Here is an 18,028-nt window from a genome sequence, read left to right on the forward strand (position 1 = left end):
CCTCAGCCACCGCAGACTTGCTGTTCCGTCCCATTCCCCGTTTTGAGTAAATGCTTTACAGCGGGCCGCAGGAATAGTGATTAAGCTGAATTAATATTTACGATTCCACAACACCCAAAGCTGTCACTCCCTTCAAAACGCAACTAAACAAGACAACTGCCTTTCATCCTCACCTCTACTTAATGCCAACTATTCCCAAAACACGGATTTAATTTGCAACCAAACATTTGATACTCCTGGGCTATTGCGCTGAGATCACCGAGCGTCACAAGGATCCACATTGTCTCATTAGGCTGTCACGCAATCCCCATACCATCTTCAGTGTTATACTTAGAAACTGTCAGCTCTCCAGAGCAGGAACTACTTGATCTACATGAGCAGAAGCATTTGGAACAACCTGTGACTCCTCAGAAAAAAAAATAAAGGTAACAAATCATTTGTAATAAATTTATTTTATATATTGGCTTACAAAGCTAAATTGAACGTGTAATAAACAGCACCAAGCCAGTTAAATTTATTCTACAAAAACAATTGTAATACAAAAACATGACTGCAATGCTTGACCTTTCACTCTGGGTTTGGACGGTTAAAAAAAGTTAACCCAAAACCTGCAAACATTAAAAAAGGCTTAAGAATGTAGGCACTGGTGTTTGCAAAGACGACAGCAGTGAAGATCTCGTTACAACATTTCAGAAGAATCAAGGCTGCCTTCGCTTTATTCCCTGTTTAGTGGTTAATGCCTTGAAGACAGCTGTTGATTCTCCTCTTTTGGTCAAACACCCTACCTTTGCAACCGAAACCGAAATACAGGGATAAGAACCAACTCCGTTCAGGACACCTCCCATGTAATGCACAAGACCTCCTGTGTTTTGTTCCTCTCTCCACCCATTTTGGCTGATGTCTAGCAGGAGGCATGCAAGGAGTCTCTGCCTTCCTTCCGCTGCAGCCTGCAGGATGCACAGTGCAACACCCCACCAAAACCAGCAGCGGGGGGAAGAGGTGCAGACTTCATACAGGGAGGTGAGCAGGGACTGGCACGAGGAACCAACCTTCCACGTGGCATCCCCAACCTGTAAACCAGGCAGGAGAGCTCTGACAGCCATCCTAAGCTTACCTGCCAGCCCAGAGCATGGAGAGGAAGCTCTCCACCCATCCAGCATCAGAGATGAACGCAAACATTCACATGGTACCCAGAATGGTAAGATTAAAAACATCTGCTGGTTACATGGGTTCAAATATCTGCTGGCTTCTCTCTGCAGGTTTTACCAGCTTATGCCAGAAATGAATTTGGTCCCTGCTGTCTCAGTGGTGACCTGGACAGCAGTTTTATAGCACTGGGAAAAGTAGATTAACAGTATCTCTGCCCAGTCTAAGCTGCCACGCACTGGAGCTGTTTTCTTTGGAAGAAAAAAAAATATAAACACACACACACACACAAAAAAAAAAAAAAAAACAAAAAACAAAAACAAAAACAAAAAACAGTCCTTTGCTGGATATAAAACCAAACTTAAGTAATTAAATTATGGCAGATACAAAAGACAATGCCTGCAGCATGCACAGAGGATTGATCGCTGCTCCTTGTACCGGTCGCGAGGCTGCAGGAACATTGACTTGGCAACCCCTGCACTGACACTCCAAGCATTGTAATAGCTCTGCTCTGACACACAGCACACACATTGCAGCTGCCCAGGATAAACATGTACATTCAGCCCTAATAAACTTTCCAAAGCTGCTCTTCAATAGCCCACAAAGCAGTCCCTTTGGCTGTAGCCACAAGAAAGCGCTTTCTGATACTTCCTATATTCTTTGCTTTCCACCCAAATTCCCCCCACCCCCCAGAAAACATAAAGCACAGAGATTGCAGACTTAAAAAGTGAAGCAGGATCACAAATGCTCCTCCATCCCTCCCTCCCCAGCCCAGCCCAAACCATCAAGGCACATCAAACTGCCCTCCCTCTACGACGACCTCCACCTGATTTTTTTTATTACTCATTTTCCCCATTTTTGAAGGGTGAAGCGGACACAAACATTCTCCCTTTAAGGAAGCAGCAAGTGCTTTCATCACTACCTTTGTACTGATAAAATCAAATTCTAACAAAATGTATCTTTACTGCCACCCTAATGTTTCCATGGGAAATGTTAATCTCCTTTAAACACATTCCTTGATGGATGTTGCCACCAATTGGCTTTTGCAGAATTGAGGTCAAATTTTAAAAACCTAACCATTGTCAGAGAGATCCTAAGTCTCTTGATATCAAGTATAAAAATTTGTTCTTTTTAAAAAGTTGTTTTAGGCATGCTTGCCTACAGAAGCCAGATATCTGCTGGAAGGCTTTGGTGTGATTCTAGCTTCCCACCAGCTCAAGCCCATATTCTTTCCGAGCCAACATTATTGCCCTGAATTTTTGTGTGTGAAGATTTTCAGAAAGAAGAGCAAACAGATACGTGCAATCCCCAACCCAAGGAGAGTAGGACCGTGACCTGCTCTTTCCCACCACCAGAGAAGGGACTGCCCCCTTGCAGAGGAACATATCAACAGTTGCTCAACTTCTGCTCCTCTTTAGTGTTCTGAATCTGAGACGTACGAAGGCTGAGTCCATCTCCATACTAGCATATCCTCTCCTGCTACCCTGTGTGACTCTGTCTGAATCCGTGACTCATTTGAAGCCAGAAACTCCACAGCTCTGTTCCAGACCCGCTTCATTTTTTTTCTGCAAGAAACAGCGACAAAAAGAAAATAAATAAGAATTGTATCCTTATTGTGCTTTCCTGCTCACAGCCATTGTGGCTGCTGATCAAGCTAGGGCTGGCTTCCTCCTGTTCCCTTTGCGGACAGCAAAGGAGATTAAACCAGAATTCTAGTTTAGAGGTGATTTCAGCTCAGGACATGAACACACGAGTCCTGCCAGTGGGGAAGATGAGACCCTCTGGCAGCACAAGCAATTGATGACTGCCCTGGATTTCCAGCCCGCTTCACGTTGCAGAGGCACTCGATCTGCAAGCTGCCGCCACCCCCTTGATCTCTCCCCTGCAGAGATCTCTCAGACCAAGGAGAGCAAATTGGAGTTCACCTCAGTTTCGAATCAGTTTTCTAGTAATTCTGGGCACCACATACACAGAGATCAATTAAAACCAGCTGAAATAACTCCTTTTCCTACTGGTTGTATTGTGACTAATACAGAGGGAGAGCATTTAAGACTGCAGCGCACAGCATTCTGTGCTGCCAGGCAAACAAAGCAGCACCATTTAACCAGAAGGAAAAAAAAAAAAAATCCTGCAAAGATGAAATAAGTGGCATGTAAACCACCAAGACCCAGGCTGCAGCCCTTTGGCCTCACCACCACCTTGACCACGCTTCCTTTTCAAAAAGGCATCAAAACCACCTATCAAAACCACCATCAAAACCAACCACTTCAGAAGAGCCTCCCAATACCCTATTCAATTCATGTAAAGGTTTGCCCTAAGAAGTGCAGCACCTTCTGGAGAACAAGATACAACAGCTCAGAAAAAGGAGAGCACCCTAGCACAGATCGGATGAAGGAGAGAAAATAAGATGCACCCTGCCCAGAAAAAGCAAAATCCACTTACTGTGTAACAGAACAACAATAAAACTGTGTGACTGCACAAAATATCAGCCTCTGGACTGTCATATTAATCTGCAGCAGGTTGAGACATAGCCTGAGTTATGTCAAAATCCTTTATGAAGTGAAAGGCCAGACAGATTTCTTGCAGTCCAGCTTCCCAGCAATTGTCTGCTCACTGTCTCTTAGCCAGTAACTGTAGTTTTGAGCTGAGGTGAATAACATAGTGCTGACAACGCTCCTTAAAGAACAAAGTTCAGCTCACCTGCTCTGAGGAGGGATGAGGCTGTCCCGAACGTGGAGGATGCCGACATAGGGGTAACGCTCCAAGTTACGTTCCCATTCCTTGTAATGGTCCTGGACAACAGCTAGAAGGCAGGAGGACAAAACAGTGAGAGACCTCAACGCTGCAGAGAGGAGAACAGTGCTACCTGGGTTTAGAAAGCTACTGGATTCTACCTATGATCTTCTTCACCATCTCATACATGGCTTGCTCCTCTTCCTCCATCTTCCGCCAGCGGTACCTAAGGAAGATCAGGATCCCCCAAAGAGTTACCAGACCTAGAAAAATAGAAAAGAAATAGAATTCAATACTGACATCTGTGTACTTGCCCAATGCTAGCAGTTTTATTTTTGACACCTCCCTGGAAGCAGCATTCTTCCTGCCAGCTACTCAGGCCTGCTTGGAACTGAATCCAAGCATTTCATTCTGTTCACCACGGCAGCTGCACCCCACAAAACTGTTGGTACTGACAACATCTGCAGCAGCAGAACATGCGTGCATGTGGGAGGTGGTCAGAAGGCCTCATCACAGACTTTTTCTCCCCTACTAGAAACCTCAGCAGGACCACAGGGCTGTAATTGTCTAAATCCCAGAGCTCTCTCCTTGCTAGAGGCCTCCCCCACAATAATCACTTAGGAAGACTGTCAAGCTCCACTGCTCTGAAGATAGCTCCTTGATAAGGAGATAAAGCCTGGGGCTCCAGCGCCAGCCTGAAATTCAGATCTATAGTGAAGGTTTAGCATTGACAAATGTCCCTGTTACAACATGAGCTAACTTTAGAATCTCAGTCTCTACAATAAACATAACTATCCCCTTTCACCCCCACCTTGTCTGGCTAGATTATCAACTATTCAACACTCATCTCTCGTTATCACCTTGCTCAGAAAGACTTCTGTCTCGGCTGGGGCATGACAGACTATTCCAATAAAACCTGTAACACTGGAATGCTACAAGTCATTACTAAAGAGTCCAGAAGACTTTGTAGCCTTGTGCACAAAGAAAAAGAAAAAATGAACCTTTCAGGTAGGTTAACGTCCTTATTTTGCAGACCACAGTAATGGGTACTTGAGGAATACTCAGAGAGCTAATCAGCTTGCTGATTTAAAGTAAGTGTTAAGTACTCACAGCACAAGAGCAGGTCTACAGGTCTCTCTCTATTGCCAGAACAAAGGTTAATTAGAAATTAACTCATCAGCAGATTTATTTCACCTCTGTTAGTAATTTCATACAGCTGGAAAAATGTGTGAGCACATGCGTGTTCATCTCTACAGCCAGCAAGGGGAAAAGCTGATTAGAAACACTGACAACTTACTCCAGAAAAACAGGAAAAGGTTCATGATGGCAGTGACCACTGCCCGACGGAAACGGCAGCCGAGACCCATCTGAGGATGGGCAGATTCGAGACAGACCACTTGCTCCGCCTTGGTAACTGGTTCAGAAAGGTCTGTGCCTCTCAACCTGATGGGAAGAGGCAGAAAATCTTCAGTGAAGAGAGAACACACTCCAACTGCAGTCTTTAATCAAGAGAGGGAGAACAAACAGACTGCAGATGCAGTAACTCGTTCTATACACCACAAAGAAAATACACCAACATCCTTGCAACTTCTCTTTTCCAGAACATTTTGGGACTGGCTGCTTAGCAAGGAATGGATATGGCTTTAGAAAAGGCAGCAGGGCTGGAACTCCCACTGGTAAACTGAAGTCTCCCTCTGCAGACTCTTTGACAGCACCTCTCAGCGTGTAGAAGATTAAACTTTAAATTGGATTCCCACCTCCCAGCACAGAGAAATGGAAATGTTTACTGAGTCACTCATCAGCAATTGCAGAGAGAGCAGTTGAGGGAGACTGCAAATGTCCATGGAGGTTGCGCTGTTTTCCTCAGTACAGATGAGCATAAACAGTTTAGCTAGAAAAGTGACAACACATCAACTGTATCTGCAGTGAGAAACAGACACACCCTCAGAAAGCATTCACGGCAAAATCGATAACACATCCTCCTGCAAAATCACTCGTCCACACCTGCTGCGCTAGCCGATATGCTTTTAACTCCCTTCTTTATATATAGATCTACACTGATGTGGTTTCCTTATTAGATACTCTAAGCCAACAGGCATCAAGCAAACCAAGTGAGAGCCATCAGATTCAGAGGAATTAGACTAAAGGGGATTTCATTTTTTTAAGCTACTAATTCATTCTAGGTTTGCAATGAATAACCTATTAGACAAAGACATTTTCTCAATTTACTAGCGCACAGCTCACAAACTGCTGACAGCTTGTATTTGGTTACTGGATTCTACAGTAGCTGGAGACGCACAGTTGTTTCCCACCCCTTGTCTTATTTACAATCCAAATTCCATGAAAATATTTAAAATATGCAGGAGAATCACCGAGTGCAGAGCTCATTTTCAGTTCTGCCTCTCAGACTAGCACCTAGAAAAATAACCTCACGTAGCGTTTGCTAAAAATGCCACCCGCAGGTTTTTAAGCATGCTGAACACTCGTTCTGCACGCTACGCAGACTTCATGAAAGTGGATCCATTTGGCGAACAGCCTGCAAAATTGCTAATTATGAAAATAAAAAAATGGAAATATATTGTACCACAAGGCTCCTGACACGAGCACTGCTCCCGTACGAAAATATAAATTTGAAAACTCTGGATCCCAGCCCGCCCACAAATCCGAGCCTGCCACCAGGAAAGCAATATCCTGTCCTGGGAATTTGCCACGCACCAGGAATCAAAGTAGTAGACACTGTCTGATCATTAAATCACAGCAGCAGCCACCGAAATTTTTTTAGGGAAAAAAATAAAGCAGTGGCAATTCATACAAGCTATGCCCATAAGCTCTAGCATTACTACTGTAATACTACAATTCATTTAATCAGAGATACATTCAGCAATATTAAAATGCAAACAAATGTTCAACCTCAGAGGTAACATACAGTGGAGGCAGCCCACACTTCCCAGAGGCAGATAATAATGTCTGTGGACTCTGGATAACAGTCTTTCATTAAATTAGGGCCTGAACATTGTGGTTTTTTACCTGAAGAAACTAGTATTTCTGCCATTTCTCATGTACTGAAGTGGGTGGTAGCCAAGAAACCCAAAAGAATAAAGCCCCACTGGTGACTGACCAACCCCTACATAGTCCCAGTTTGTTCCTTTTAACATGTACTGTGTGTTCTGCCAGAAAGACAACTGACACTAAAGAAAAGATACCAACCATTCAACAATCTATTTCCTCTCTTCCTCACAAGAACTTGCTCCAAAGGATCCCAAAGCATGTGGGCTGTTACCTACTGAAGAGAACGTTTCACTGACCTATATAACCCGATCCCTCTGGTCAAAGGATGCAGTTCCACACAATACTGAAGCTCTGACTACAGTAAGAATACTGAAGGAATGCATTATTTGGGCAAAAAGTGGGTACATGGGCATGTTTAACATGAGTACTGTAGTCAAAAGGCTGTGAGCAAGACACCAGGACCATTACTTCTAAACCCTGCAGTAAGCACAACGTAGCAGTTGAGAGCCACAAGCAGCCATGACCTCAGATTTCTACTTCATCTGTGAAACAGTGTGTTCATGAACGCAATGTCCCCCAGTGCACAGGCTGGGAAACACGCTCAGAAGGAATGTCTGCAGTTGCCAATCTCTGCAGCAGGACCGTACGTTTTATTTGGAATCTTGCCTACCAAACACTGACAAAGCCAATCTCAGATTATCTTTGGAAATCTAATGAGGAATGAAAGCGTTTTGTGCACACCGCACAGGATGTCAAATTACGTAGCAGCCAACACCAAGAAACATGATTTTGAAACAGTGGGCTTCCACTTACCATATTCCTAAATCCTTGTTACTGTTCAGTATCCAGTGCAGGGCAGCCTCAAACTTCTGTGGGGAACTACCAGTTATATTCTGCACAGAAGAATCCATAAGAAGATTGGTTTTTTATTCATTTAAAATACCAAATAACATTATTTTATTACAGCAGGGGGAGAATTTATTCTATACAGTCTGTCCCTAGGTTAATTCTTATCATAATTCTGCAAACCGAAGGAAAGAAAACTACATCTGAAGCTTGGTCTGGACTAAAATCTTCTGACTCTGGTAGATGATGCATGAAGCACTCTGTAAAATAACACTATCCCGGACTGTTAAGACTAACCACTAAATACAACATAATCTTACTGACAGTTTACCATGAAAGAAATGGAATGCTAGATCAAAGCAGTCTGTCTTCTGACACTTTTGGGTATAGAAAAATCTTTCTTCTGCCCAGCCCTCAATCCAGGGAAATTTCTGGTTTCACAAGACTGATGACTATGGCGAAACAACAAACCATTAAGTTAGATTTACAGGGGCTGAATCAGAGATGTAGGAGAAGATTATTTTCAAACGAACTGCTGAGAACAGGACTGGCCAAAGGGGAGACTAGAGATATGGGAAAGAATCAAAACAGGATGAGGAAGTAAAACAGATGGTGAATTGCTTTAGTATCTATTATTTATTGCCTTGTAAGAGACTAAGCACTACGTTATAACAATAGCTGTTCACAGCCTACTCACCACCACGTGATCCCTTGCTTCACTAACCCAAATGCATTTGCTTTTTAGATTCTCAGGGTTTCCGCATTCAAAATTACCTGGTAAAAAAGTCAGAGAAATCATGTTTTTTTTAAAAAGCCTTCGAACACTTCAGAAGCACACTGAACTGTCTATAAATGCTACCCTTTAAACTCAACTATAGCTCTGGGCAAAATGATTACAAGGTGGGATTTATATGGTAGGCAGATAAGATTATGACTATTAATAAAACCCTCAACCACTGCATATACATTGGAAAGGGGCAATCAAACCTCATGTTTCAGTGTGTGAACTACTCTGCACAGAACGAGGGGAAAAAATGCTATTTCTTCCCTTTGAGGAGCATGTAACTGCCTCTCTGACCTAAAGCCCTGCAGAGGGGCTCTTTCCATCAAGCACCAAAGACTGCAAAGCTGAAGTTCCAGATTAACAACAAAATGCTTCTAAGAAGCCTATAGCCCAGCTCTGCCTTCTACACAGGCAAAGGAATATTGGCCAGGAACTTGGGTTTCTACATCGTGCTTCACAAAGCTGACTAAACAAATGTGCTAAGAGACTATGTAAAACTGGTGGGCATTTCACAATACAAAGTCTGGTTTGAAAAGCTTTAGCAATTCTATGAAACTCCAGTTATTTACAGGATTCAGCCCTGCTGAGGTCTGAAATCTGGAAAATGGAACTTATGCACCATCGCTGATTAACGCTATTATCTAAAAACCACCACCAACAAAAAGGTTTTATTTGTCCACTGAACTTCTAGCAGCCTTCTCCATCACAAAATACTAGTAATGGATTGGACTGGCGCATATATGGTAGAGACTGGCTAACTACTGCGTGGGGTTAGCTCCTCAGCCAAGTGAACCTGCCTTACTCAAGGCCGAGAAAACACAGAAGCATTCCCATAGTCAGCTACCACACTTCAGCAGAGAACTGGCAAATTTCTTAAGTCGCTTCAACTCCATTTGTAGGAACACGCTGTAAGTTTACACTTATTGGCTCTGAGTGTCTTGAAGACAATTTCAAGATACTTGTAGAAAAGAACCATAAAGCTGAATATTTGTACCTCAAGTTCCCAATACATCAAGTGCAAGGAACACTTGCTCCACAAGAGCACAGTGATATAAGCGCATTAGCTAAGCACTGTTCAGATTAAAAATAAACACATCTTTTTCTATTTTTCTATTACCTGACTTTCTCAGAGCTCTTCAAGTGGAACTGACTGTTCTGCAAACCCCTCTCTTCAAACTAAGGTTAAAAATGTCCAGACAGCTGGGAGAGGCAGTTTGTTGAACGTTCACAAGTGCTTTATAATGACAATTGGAACTCACCGGCTTGTATGGACAAGTAGTTATACAACTCATGCAGTATGTTCATTATTACGTCCTTGTGCTTGGCTTGACAGAACTGAAAGTCAGAAACAGGTAACAAACATGAATAAACTGGCAGCAACAGGGCAGCAGTCAGACTAGCTAAAAAACGTCAAAATGAAATACCAGCAGTGGGGTTTGGCTCAGTTCTGCATCACTAGTTCAAATTAAGCACGACCACAGCAAAGAGCTGCAGTTTCTGAGTCAAAAGTGAGCTTGCACATCCTGTACAAGTGCCACCGACTCCCCCAGCTCGTTGCCCAGGCTGCACCACAGACACCCCCTCAGACAGACCGCAGATCAACTCTGCATGCCCCAAACACCACAGGAGACCAACCATAATGCTGAATCCAACACATTTTTTTTTCTCTCAAAATAACGCATTATGATTAAAAAAAAAAAATAAGGCTGTACAAACAAATTGAAATGAAGTTCAGGGAATTGGATTAAGTCTTGCATTGTTGAAGCTGAACACAGGTAGGGCTTTGTCTGTAAACCAATATCACTTCTGTTACAACTATTAAAGAAATTGATTCACATAATCGGGAATTTAATTTTTTATCTTTCAGAGTCTCATACACAATCCCAATTTAATCTGGCCCATTAATTCCAACTCATGAAATCAAAAGATAGAACTAATAATTTTATAGTGATACTGATAGCGGTGGAAGCTTCCCAGAATAATTACTCTTCTGTGAGAATCCCCAATCCCCAATACTTGAAGATAAATAAGTATATGCTTACATCATCTGTTCTTTTGTCACAATCCACATGCAAAAGATTAACTACGGGAGAGAAGAAGGGGAAGAAAAGTTAGCTGGCTGCAAAACAATAGCTTTGATCAAGAAAGCAATTATGTCTTTTAAAAAAGGCTCTACTTTCAAGTCTGATTCTGCTGTTCTTAATTTACTTTGCACAGTACCTTGCACATTCAAAGCACTGCTTTGGTAGGCAGTGCTGAAAGCAAACAAATAGAAGTGGTTTTGTATCAGGGTGAAAACGATGAAGCCCATTCATCTGCAAAGTAAAAATTGTGGCCCAGGTGTTTTAACAGCTCCTGTTTAAGTAGATGCGAGTAGATGAGAACTTGCACTGATCTTTTGCAATCTAGTAATGCCACCCGCTGTATGCCATGGTCACCTGAAATATCACGGTAGTAACAAGGATTTAAACTGAGACTTTGCGAGGCAGAAGCAGCAGGTGTATTTCACTCGGAGCTGTTAGTTCTGCAGCTTATGGCCTCTGGTTTAACAGCTGCCTCCTGCCCTGACAATTGGACATGGACTGGCTATGGGTTGGTCGTGCACTCCCTTCTAGCACTGTTAACTACCTGTGTACTTAAAAGAGTGCTCAGCTGTGCTGTATGACTTCTTGCTTTAAAGTATCACTGGTTTAGAAATTACCTAACAATGTCATAAAGGGCCCATCAGAAATTCAGTGCCATTGGCTAGCTTTATTCTGGCTTTGAGGAACCAGGACACATCCTAGCACACACAAAGCGCACAAACATCTACAAGCAGTACGCCAAGTTTCAGTTCCTAACCAAAACTCCTCGTTCAGTTCAAAGCCATAAAGTGTCAGTATTTCAATTTGCTTTAGCTGGGGAACTCTGCTCTGTAAGCAAGGCAATGGGGAAGCCCGTTGTCACATGCCACTGAAGCTCTGCCACACTCGAGGTGCAGAAGTACCAATTCCAACTCCGTACTTCTCTGTGGTCAGTGCTTTGCAGAGCCTAACATTAAAACACGCCACAGGCAGTTACACGGGCATTATGTGACACAATGGACAGTCATAAAATACTTCCTAGCAGGAACGTTGCTCTCCATAAAACCTGGGGTTTTGAAAAACTGAAGGCCAAACTCATTTGAGCGGGGAAAAATAAGCACACACTTGACTGACTTCCAATGACACTAACAAGGTTTCCCAAGGACAAGGGGAAAGGGAAATAGGGACAGAAATAGAGGTGTCAAGTTATGGCACTGATAATGATAAATCTGACGGTGATAGAAGTAATAAAGGGAAATCAGGAAAGGTAAAGTTTAAAAACTGGATTAAAACAGTGCACGTACAGTTCTCCTCTCCCTTGTCAAGCCAGCCTGACCCAATCATCTTCACCATGAGGATGCCCAGAAAAATCATCAGCAGCACGAAGCTGGCAAGGAAAAGGAACTTGGAGAGGTAGTACTCGAGGCCTTTGCCCTTTCCTTCCGTCCGCTGCCTGGGGTTTGTCCGCAGCAGCTTCGTGCGGGGCGTTATTCCCTGTCCTGCTGCTGATGCATCCCAGCGGCTGCCCGAGGCCAGCCCTGCGTTGCTCGCAGAGCTCCAGGGGAGCCGCCGGGCCAGGCCTCCTGCCCAGCCGCCAGACTTCGGCTCCCTGTCCTCCTTCCTCCGAACACTGGACAGCAAATCCTCTTCCCCTCTCCCAAACTGGTGGCTCAAGCCAGAACGTGCCGCTGCAGATCCCCAGTGGGTGCTGGGCGCTACCTCGCTCTCCTGCTTCCACCAGCTGTAGGAGGACAGACCCTTCCTATCTCCTGCTGTCTCTGACAGAGACGGGGAGCTCTGCCCTGTACTTCGTCCTAGCGACGAGCCCCAACTGCTCCTAGACGGCAGGTACCCGCTCCCATCGCTGGAAAGGGGTTTGGAGCTCACCCCCCCCCTTCTGCCTGTGGATGTGCCCCAGGAGGATTCGGAGCTCAGCCCCCCAGCCCCATCCAGGGCCGTCCTCAGCCCAGCCCTGGCGCTGAGCCCCCCGCCCCTCTCCACAGATGTGCTCCACTGGGATGAGGAGCTCGACTCCCGAAACCCATCCAGGGATGGCCTAGACACATCGCTGAGCCCCCTGCTTCTCTCTGCTGAGCTCCCCTCAAACACTGAGGAGTCCGAAACCCGAAACCCATCGGTGCCCAGCGATGACCCCGCGCTCAGCCTCCCCCCTCTCTCTGCAGACGTGCCCCATGGCGACGCGGGGCTCAGCCCCCCAAACCCATCCAGGGCTGGCTCTGGCCGAGCCGTGCGCCCCCCACTCCTGTCCTCGTCCACGTACCACTGGGAAGCGGAGCCGAGCCCCCGGGCCGAGCCCCCCTCAGCCCTGCCGCTGTACCGGGCCCCCCCCCAGGCCAGCCTGCCGCCCTCCCCTGAGGCCTCCCAGCGGGACACTGGCGGCTGCCCCCTCTCCTCCTCCTCGTCCTCCTCCATCTCCTCGTCCTCCATCTCCTCCTCATCCTCCTCCTCCTCCTTCTCCCTGCCGCTGGGGCCGAAGCCGAGGCGAGGCCGGGAGGGCGAGGCCTGCTGCGGCCTGCCGGCGCTGCGGGCCGGGCTAGGCGGGGCTCCGCGGCCCCTGCGCTTCGCCGCCGCCACCTCGGCTCTCAGGCAGCCCAGCTTCTTCACGTAGACCTTGCGGGTGGTGTCGGTGATGGGCCCCGGCCGGTAGCCGAGCGCCACCAGCTCCTTGCGGAGCTCCGCGTCCGTCAGCTCCGCCATGGCCGCGGCCGGGCTCGGGGCCTCGCCGGAAGGACTCGGCCGATGAGGAAGCGCAGCCGCCATCTTGGGGAGGGCTCGCGGCCCCCTCCGGGCGGCCATGTTGGGAAGGGCGGGAGGGGGCCTCTGGCGGCGGCCCTCGGCCCCGGGGGCGGCGCCGTATGAATAGAGTTATTGGGGTTGGAAGAGACCTCCAAGATCATCTGCTCCAACCATCCCCTGCCACCACTGTCCCCACTGAGCCGTGTCCCCAAGCACCAGCCCCAACCTCTCCTGGAGCCCCCCCAGGGACGGGGACTCCCCCACCTCCCTGGGCAACCCGTCCCAACGCCTGCCCGCTCTGGCTGAGCAGAAATGGCTCCTCATTGCCCACCTCAACCTCCCCTGGCACAGCTCCAGGCCGTTCCCTCTGCTCCTGGCCCTGGTTATCTGCGGGCAGAGGCCGACCCCCAGCTCCCCACACCTCTCAGGGAGCTGCAGAGAGCAATGAGCTCTGCCCTGAGCCTCCCCTTCCCCAGCCCAAACACCCCCAGTGCCCTCAGCCACTCCTCACAGGACTTGTGTCCCAGGCCCTTCACCAGCCTCATAGCCCTGCTCTGGACACACTCCAGGGCCTTGATGTGCTTCTTGTAGAAGATTGTGCAGGTCGAGTGAAGGTGCTTCTCAGGGCGGGAATGGTGCTGCCCACCCCAGGAGAGAGGACAGGGGGAGGAACGGACAAAGCAAGATGAGAGCAGCCTTATCATTCCCAGCCGACCAGTGCCACTGCCCCGTCACCCTGGGAGCCACACTGCACTGGAGCGAGTAGGGGTGGTGAGCTCCTCTCGCCTCGCTCCAACCAAGCTATACCAATTTTTGACACTTTTAGGGACATTTATGGAGTAAGAAGTGTCTTTCCCTGCCACCTGCCACCCCCCTACACATGTTTTCCTCATCCCTTTCCTCTCTGCCAAGTTACAGTCGTTGAACTGGCACCTGCCAGGCGGGCTGGCACTTTGCCACCGCTTTGGGCAGGATCAGGATCTGGGTCCTGGGGATTTTTGCCGGGGAAGGAGGTTCCTTACGTACTTGAAGCCTAAAAAGGCAAAACCAAATGTCAACTCAAAAATTTATTTTGGCACAGCAGTGATGTACAGTAATTGCTTTTTCCTGCTGCCGCCTGTAAAGAAAGTAATGAAAGTGGCTGAAATACTGTGGCTTAATATCAGAATTTAATTAAAGATAATGAAAAAGTGGTGATGAATGCTTGCAGACTGTCTGTGCATCGTCGTTTCTGTGATCGACGGATGATACCGGAGCCGTGGAATCACAGTGCCACAGGAGTGGGACCTGCGGGGAAGGGGCTGTGGAAGAGCCCTGGCAAGGCTGCCTGCCACTCACCTCTGTGAGGATGGAGTACAGCAGGACACAGAAACCTCCACTGTGTCCTCAGCTTAGATGTTGCATCTTGTACAATTCCAGCAAGTGAGGGCATCTTTGATTTTAATGAATGCCTTAAATACAAGGCAAGTCAGCGAGGCTCTCAGCTTCCTCTCGCCCTCCTTTCATGCTCACTTTGCTGTCGTGCCCTTCGTCTAATTCAGGGCATCAGACAAGGCTTGCCTTGCTCTTCTTGATTTATGTGAGAAAGCAGCAACAAGATACTGAGATTTGTTAATCTGGTTAGCAACAACAAATATACACTTAGTAGAGGCCAGGGAGCCCATTAAAAGAGCATACTCCATTCCGATGGGAAGTGTGAATGTGCGAAGCCGAGCCTCCCCTGCTCACTAAGTGGAAAGCACAACTGACAGCTAATAATTTGGAGTAGTGTCTAATGTAAATACAGAATTAGAATATGCTCTTAGTACACAGTTTCTGAAAGCTCACAGCTTGCAGACAGTTTGGAGAAGCTCTGCCTAGACTTGCAGATGCATGCCGGTATCTAAGCATGAGCTCACACAAGCTCATGAATTAAGTGAATTTCTCTTGCTTGAGGAGAGCGGAGCAGAGCAGAGAAGAGCACCACTCTTCATCTTCATTTGCTTCTGGAAGTCAGGGAAGTTGCAGCAGTTGGCCCAGCATTGTGTGACCTTCAGAGTGGAGAACACGGAAGTGGTGTTTGGGAGTTGGAGGACTGGGGAAAAGTTGTGATTCTTTTGCAGAAGGGAGGTTGGCGGGACCAATGCTCAGCAGAAACAGATGTCTCCTCGTGGAGAGAAATCCACTGCCCCTCTTCCTTCTTCCCTAGCAAGCCAGCTCCTGGGAACATCACTGCCTTCCCTGGAGGTACCTGAACACCATGGTGGCAGGAGAAGACAGCCTCTCAGAGATGACAGAGGGGACAAACACCTATTTGTTCCCATTATCTTGCCAGCAGTGCTGCTGGTGAGGTTGACAGTGGACCCTCTGTTTCGTGCAGCCCCTCCATCAGCCACACAGCCCTGGGCAGCAGCAAAGGCTGCCGGGGCGAGCACAGCCCTGCCAGTGCTGCAGATGGGCTGTGATGCTCAGAGATCCTTGGCTAAGGAAAGCCAGTTCCCAGCCCACAGTGGGAATATCTTAGCTCTAAATATCCTGAGCTGGCTGTGGGAAGATGGGACAGTGAGGACGGGACACCCTCCACCTGTCCTGCTAGCCCAGAAGCTGTCTTAGGCCAGCTGGCAGTGACTCAGCTATCGAATGGGAAGAGCAGGAGTGCCATGCTGTCTGTTTCTCCTCCTGAAGCACCAAGACAGGAACGGTAAAAGCAGAGGGGTAGAAATAGATCTGCACCATCTTTACACGGTGCCTGAAGAGGGGAGCGTGCTGCATCCCAAAAAGCACGTCAGCAGATGACTGCCCACCCCTGACAGAGGGGCTGCCAGAGAAACTGCCATCCCACCCCCACCTCTTATCCCATGGTATTTGGGTGACAGTCCTGCATATGCCACTAGGGGAAGTGTCAAATCTTACTTGGGAGCCGACTGTGCCGATTTAACACCCTGTCACTCACAGCCGCGGCACAGGTGTGACCCAAGAACACCACTTCTTGTCCTCCTCATATGTCGTGTCCTCAGCCTGACAAGCTTAGGTTAGAAAGGGCCTGCCACTTTCATCCTTTTCTCTCGTTCTCCTCCTTTCCAGCCTCCCTTCCCCCAGCTGTTCATCCTGCCATGGGACTTGTTTGGTTTCTGGAGCAGCAACATCTTCCTACCTGCTTGCAGGCATGGACTTCAGCGCTGCTGGCTGAGCCATGCCAAAGCAGCCTGCTGGGGGCACTGTGCATACAGATGTGTCCCGAGATTTGGAACCCCTTTTTCTTCTTAACCAGATACATCCCTGACTGCAGGAGTCATGTTTGGGAGGGTGGTTGGGATGAATATCTGCTTTGTTCCCACTACTCAAGCCTGCAAGTTGGAGGGAATTTTATTCCGAAAGCTGAAGGCCCCCTTGCACTTTGGTGTAAAGTTATTGCTGCAGAACAAGAGAGAGAGTTCATATGGTTATTGTCACAAACTGCCATGCATCCCGCAGCTCATTTATACCTTGCTCAACTGGGAATAGAGCACAAACAAGAACTGGGGTGAAAGCAGAGCTTGCTGCTGCAGCCCAGCAGTGGCTTGTGTGGGTCAAAATGGAAGAGCAGAGGGAGACATCCCAGTAAAGGCTCGTTTGTGGATCTCCTTATAGAAGTCTCTGCAGCGCCAATCTGCATGGAAATGGTCCAGGAAGCAAATCCCAGAGGCTCACGTTCACTTTCTTATTTACTTTTGCCACTTATTCACTTTTGCTTGCCACTGGGCAACATTCGTTCCTACACAGCATGGGGAGCCAGGAAACCCCTCAGTGAAAGAGCAGAGCGAGAGGGATGCTGAGAGACAGCTCCGACCTGCAGTAGAGCTTCTGTAGGGATCTAAGAAGCAGCTTGCACTTCAGCTGGAAACTATCCATGTTTTTTTTTCCACCCCCCATGGCAGGGCAAAATTAAGCCTAGGGTAAGGATTTAGGTCTTTCAGAAGTAATGAGTGCCCCTTCAAAGCAAACAGCCTCATCTCTGACCTTGCTGGGCACTGGTGTAAACACAGTGCAGCTCCTCCGGTGATTTCCATGACAGATTTCCCATGGGTATCACTCCACTGCAGACTGATTTGCACTGGCTGAGCTCCGAGCCCAGCAAGACATGTAGTTGCTTTTATTTCCAGCCTAATGGAATGTATTATTTTCCTCCTGCTCAGACTCCTTTATAGCGATTCCATAGCTCAACCTGCCTCAGCAATAATCCCTGCAAACTTCCAGTTACACCGAGCTGATCAGTCTATTCAGTAGGAGTATACCTTCGAATCAAATATTAAAACCGGAATCCACTCTGTGCTGGATGTTGCATTATACATTGGGAGATTTCATTTCTCCTAAGGGATGGCTTGCAGCAGACAGTGCACCAAGGAGCTAGAAGCGTGTATGTGTTGTTCTAGCACAAACACAGCTATTTAAATGAGCCTCAGTAAGAACAGAATTTGCGTTAGGTTGGGAGGATAAAATTGGATTGAAGTCGGATATATTCACATACGTACCATTCATCTCATCAGTCCTCACTTTACATATGTTGGATTTCCTGCTGCCAGTAGAGAGGAGCAGCTCTAAAATAAGCCAAAGGTATGTAAATGGAGAGCAATATGTTCAAGTGGAATTACGATGTCACATCGAGGTTTGTTTGAGAGCCAGAAATCGGGCCAGAGCTCTGTGTCATTTCACACTGTGTCTGTTCACATCA

The 18,028-nt window shown here is 47.2% G+C and overlaps 1 protein-coding gene across 1 annotated transcript; it reads right to left on the reverse strand.

Moving 5' to 3' along the window:
• Positions 1-433: 433 nt before the first annotated feature.
• On the reverse strand, positions 434-13,348 carry LEMD2 (LEM domain nuclear envelope protein 2). Its single transcript, XM_068659779.1, has 9 exons — positions 11,886-13,348; positions 10,561-10,601; positions 9,778-9,853; positions 8,432-8,508; positions 7,702-7,781; positions 5,177-5,322; positions 4,041-4,142; positions 3,847-3,949; positions 434-2,711 (listed from the first exon to the last, which is right to left on the reverse strand). The coding sequence occupies exons 1-9, from the start codon at positions 13,297-13,299 to the stop codon at positions 2,561-2,563; spliced, it is 2,190 nt and encodes a 729-aa protein (XP_068515880.1). The 5' UTR covers positions 13,300-13,348; the 3' UTR covers positions 434-2,560.
• Between the last annotated feature and the right edge of the window lie 4,680 nt (positions 13,349-18,028).

Source organism: Anas acuta, chromosome 24 (assembly GCF_963932015.1).
Source record: "Anas acuta chromosome 24, bAnaAcu1.1, whole genome shotgun sequence".
Lineage (NCBI taxonomy): Eukaryota > Metazoa > Chordata > Aves > Anseriformes > Anatidae > Anas > Anas acuta.

Coding starts and splice junctions, on each gene's coding strand:
- LEMD2 (XM_068659779.1), bottom strand. CDS start 13,299: ATGGCGGAGCTGACGGACGCGGAGCTCCGCAAGGAGCTGGTGGCGCTC. Junction 10,602..11,885: donor TGACAAGGGAGAGGAGAACT/GTACGTGCACTG, acceptor TCTCTCCCGTAG/TTAATCTTTTGCATGTGGAT. Junction 4,143..5,176: donor CCTTTTCCTGTTTTTCTGGA/GTAAGTTGTCAG, acceptor CTATTTTTCTAG/GTCTGGTAACTCTTTGGGGG.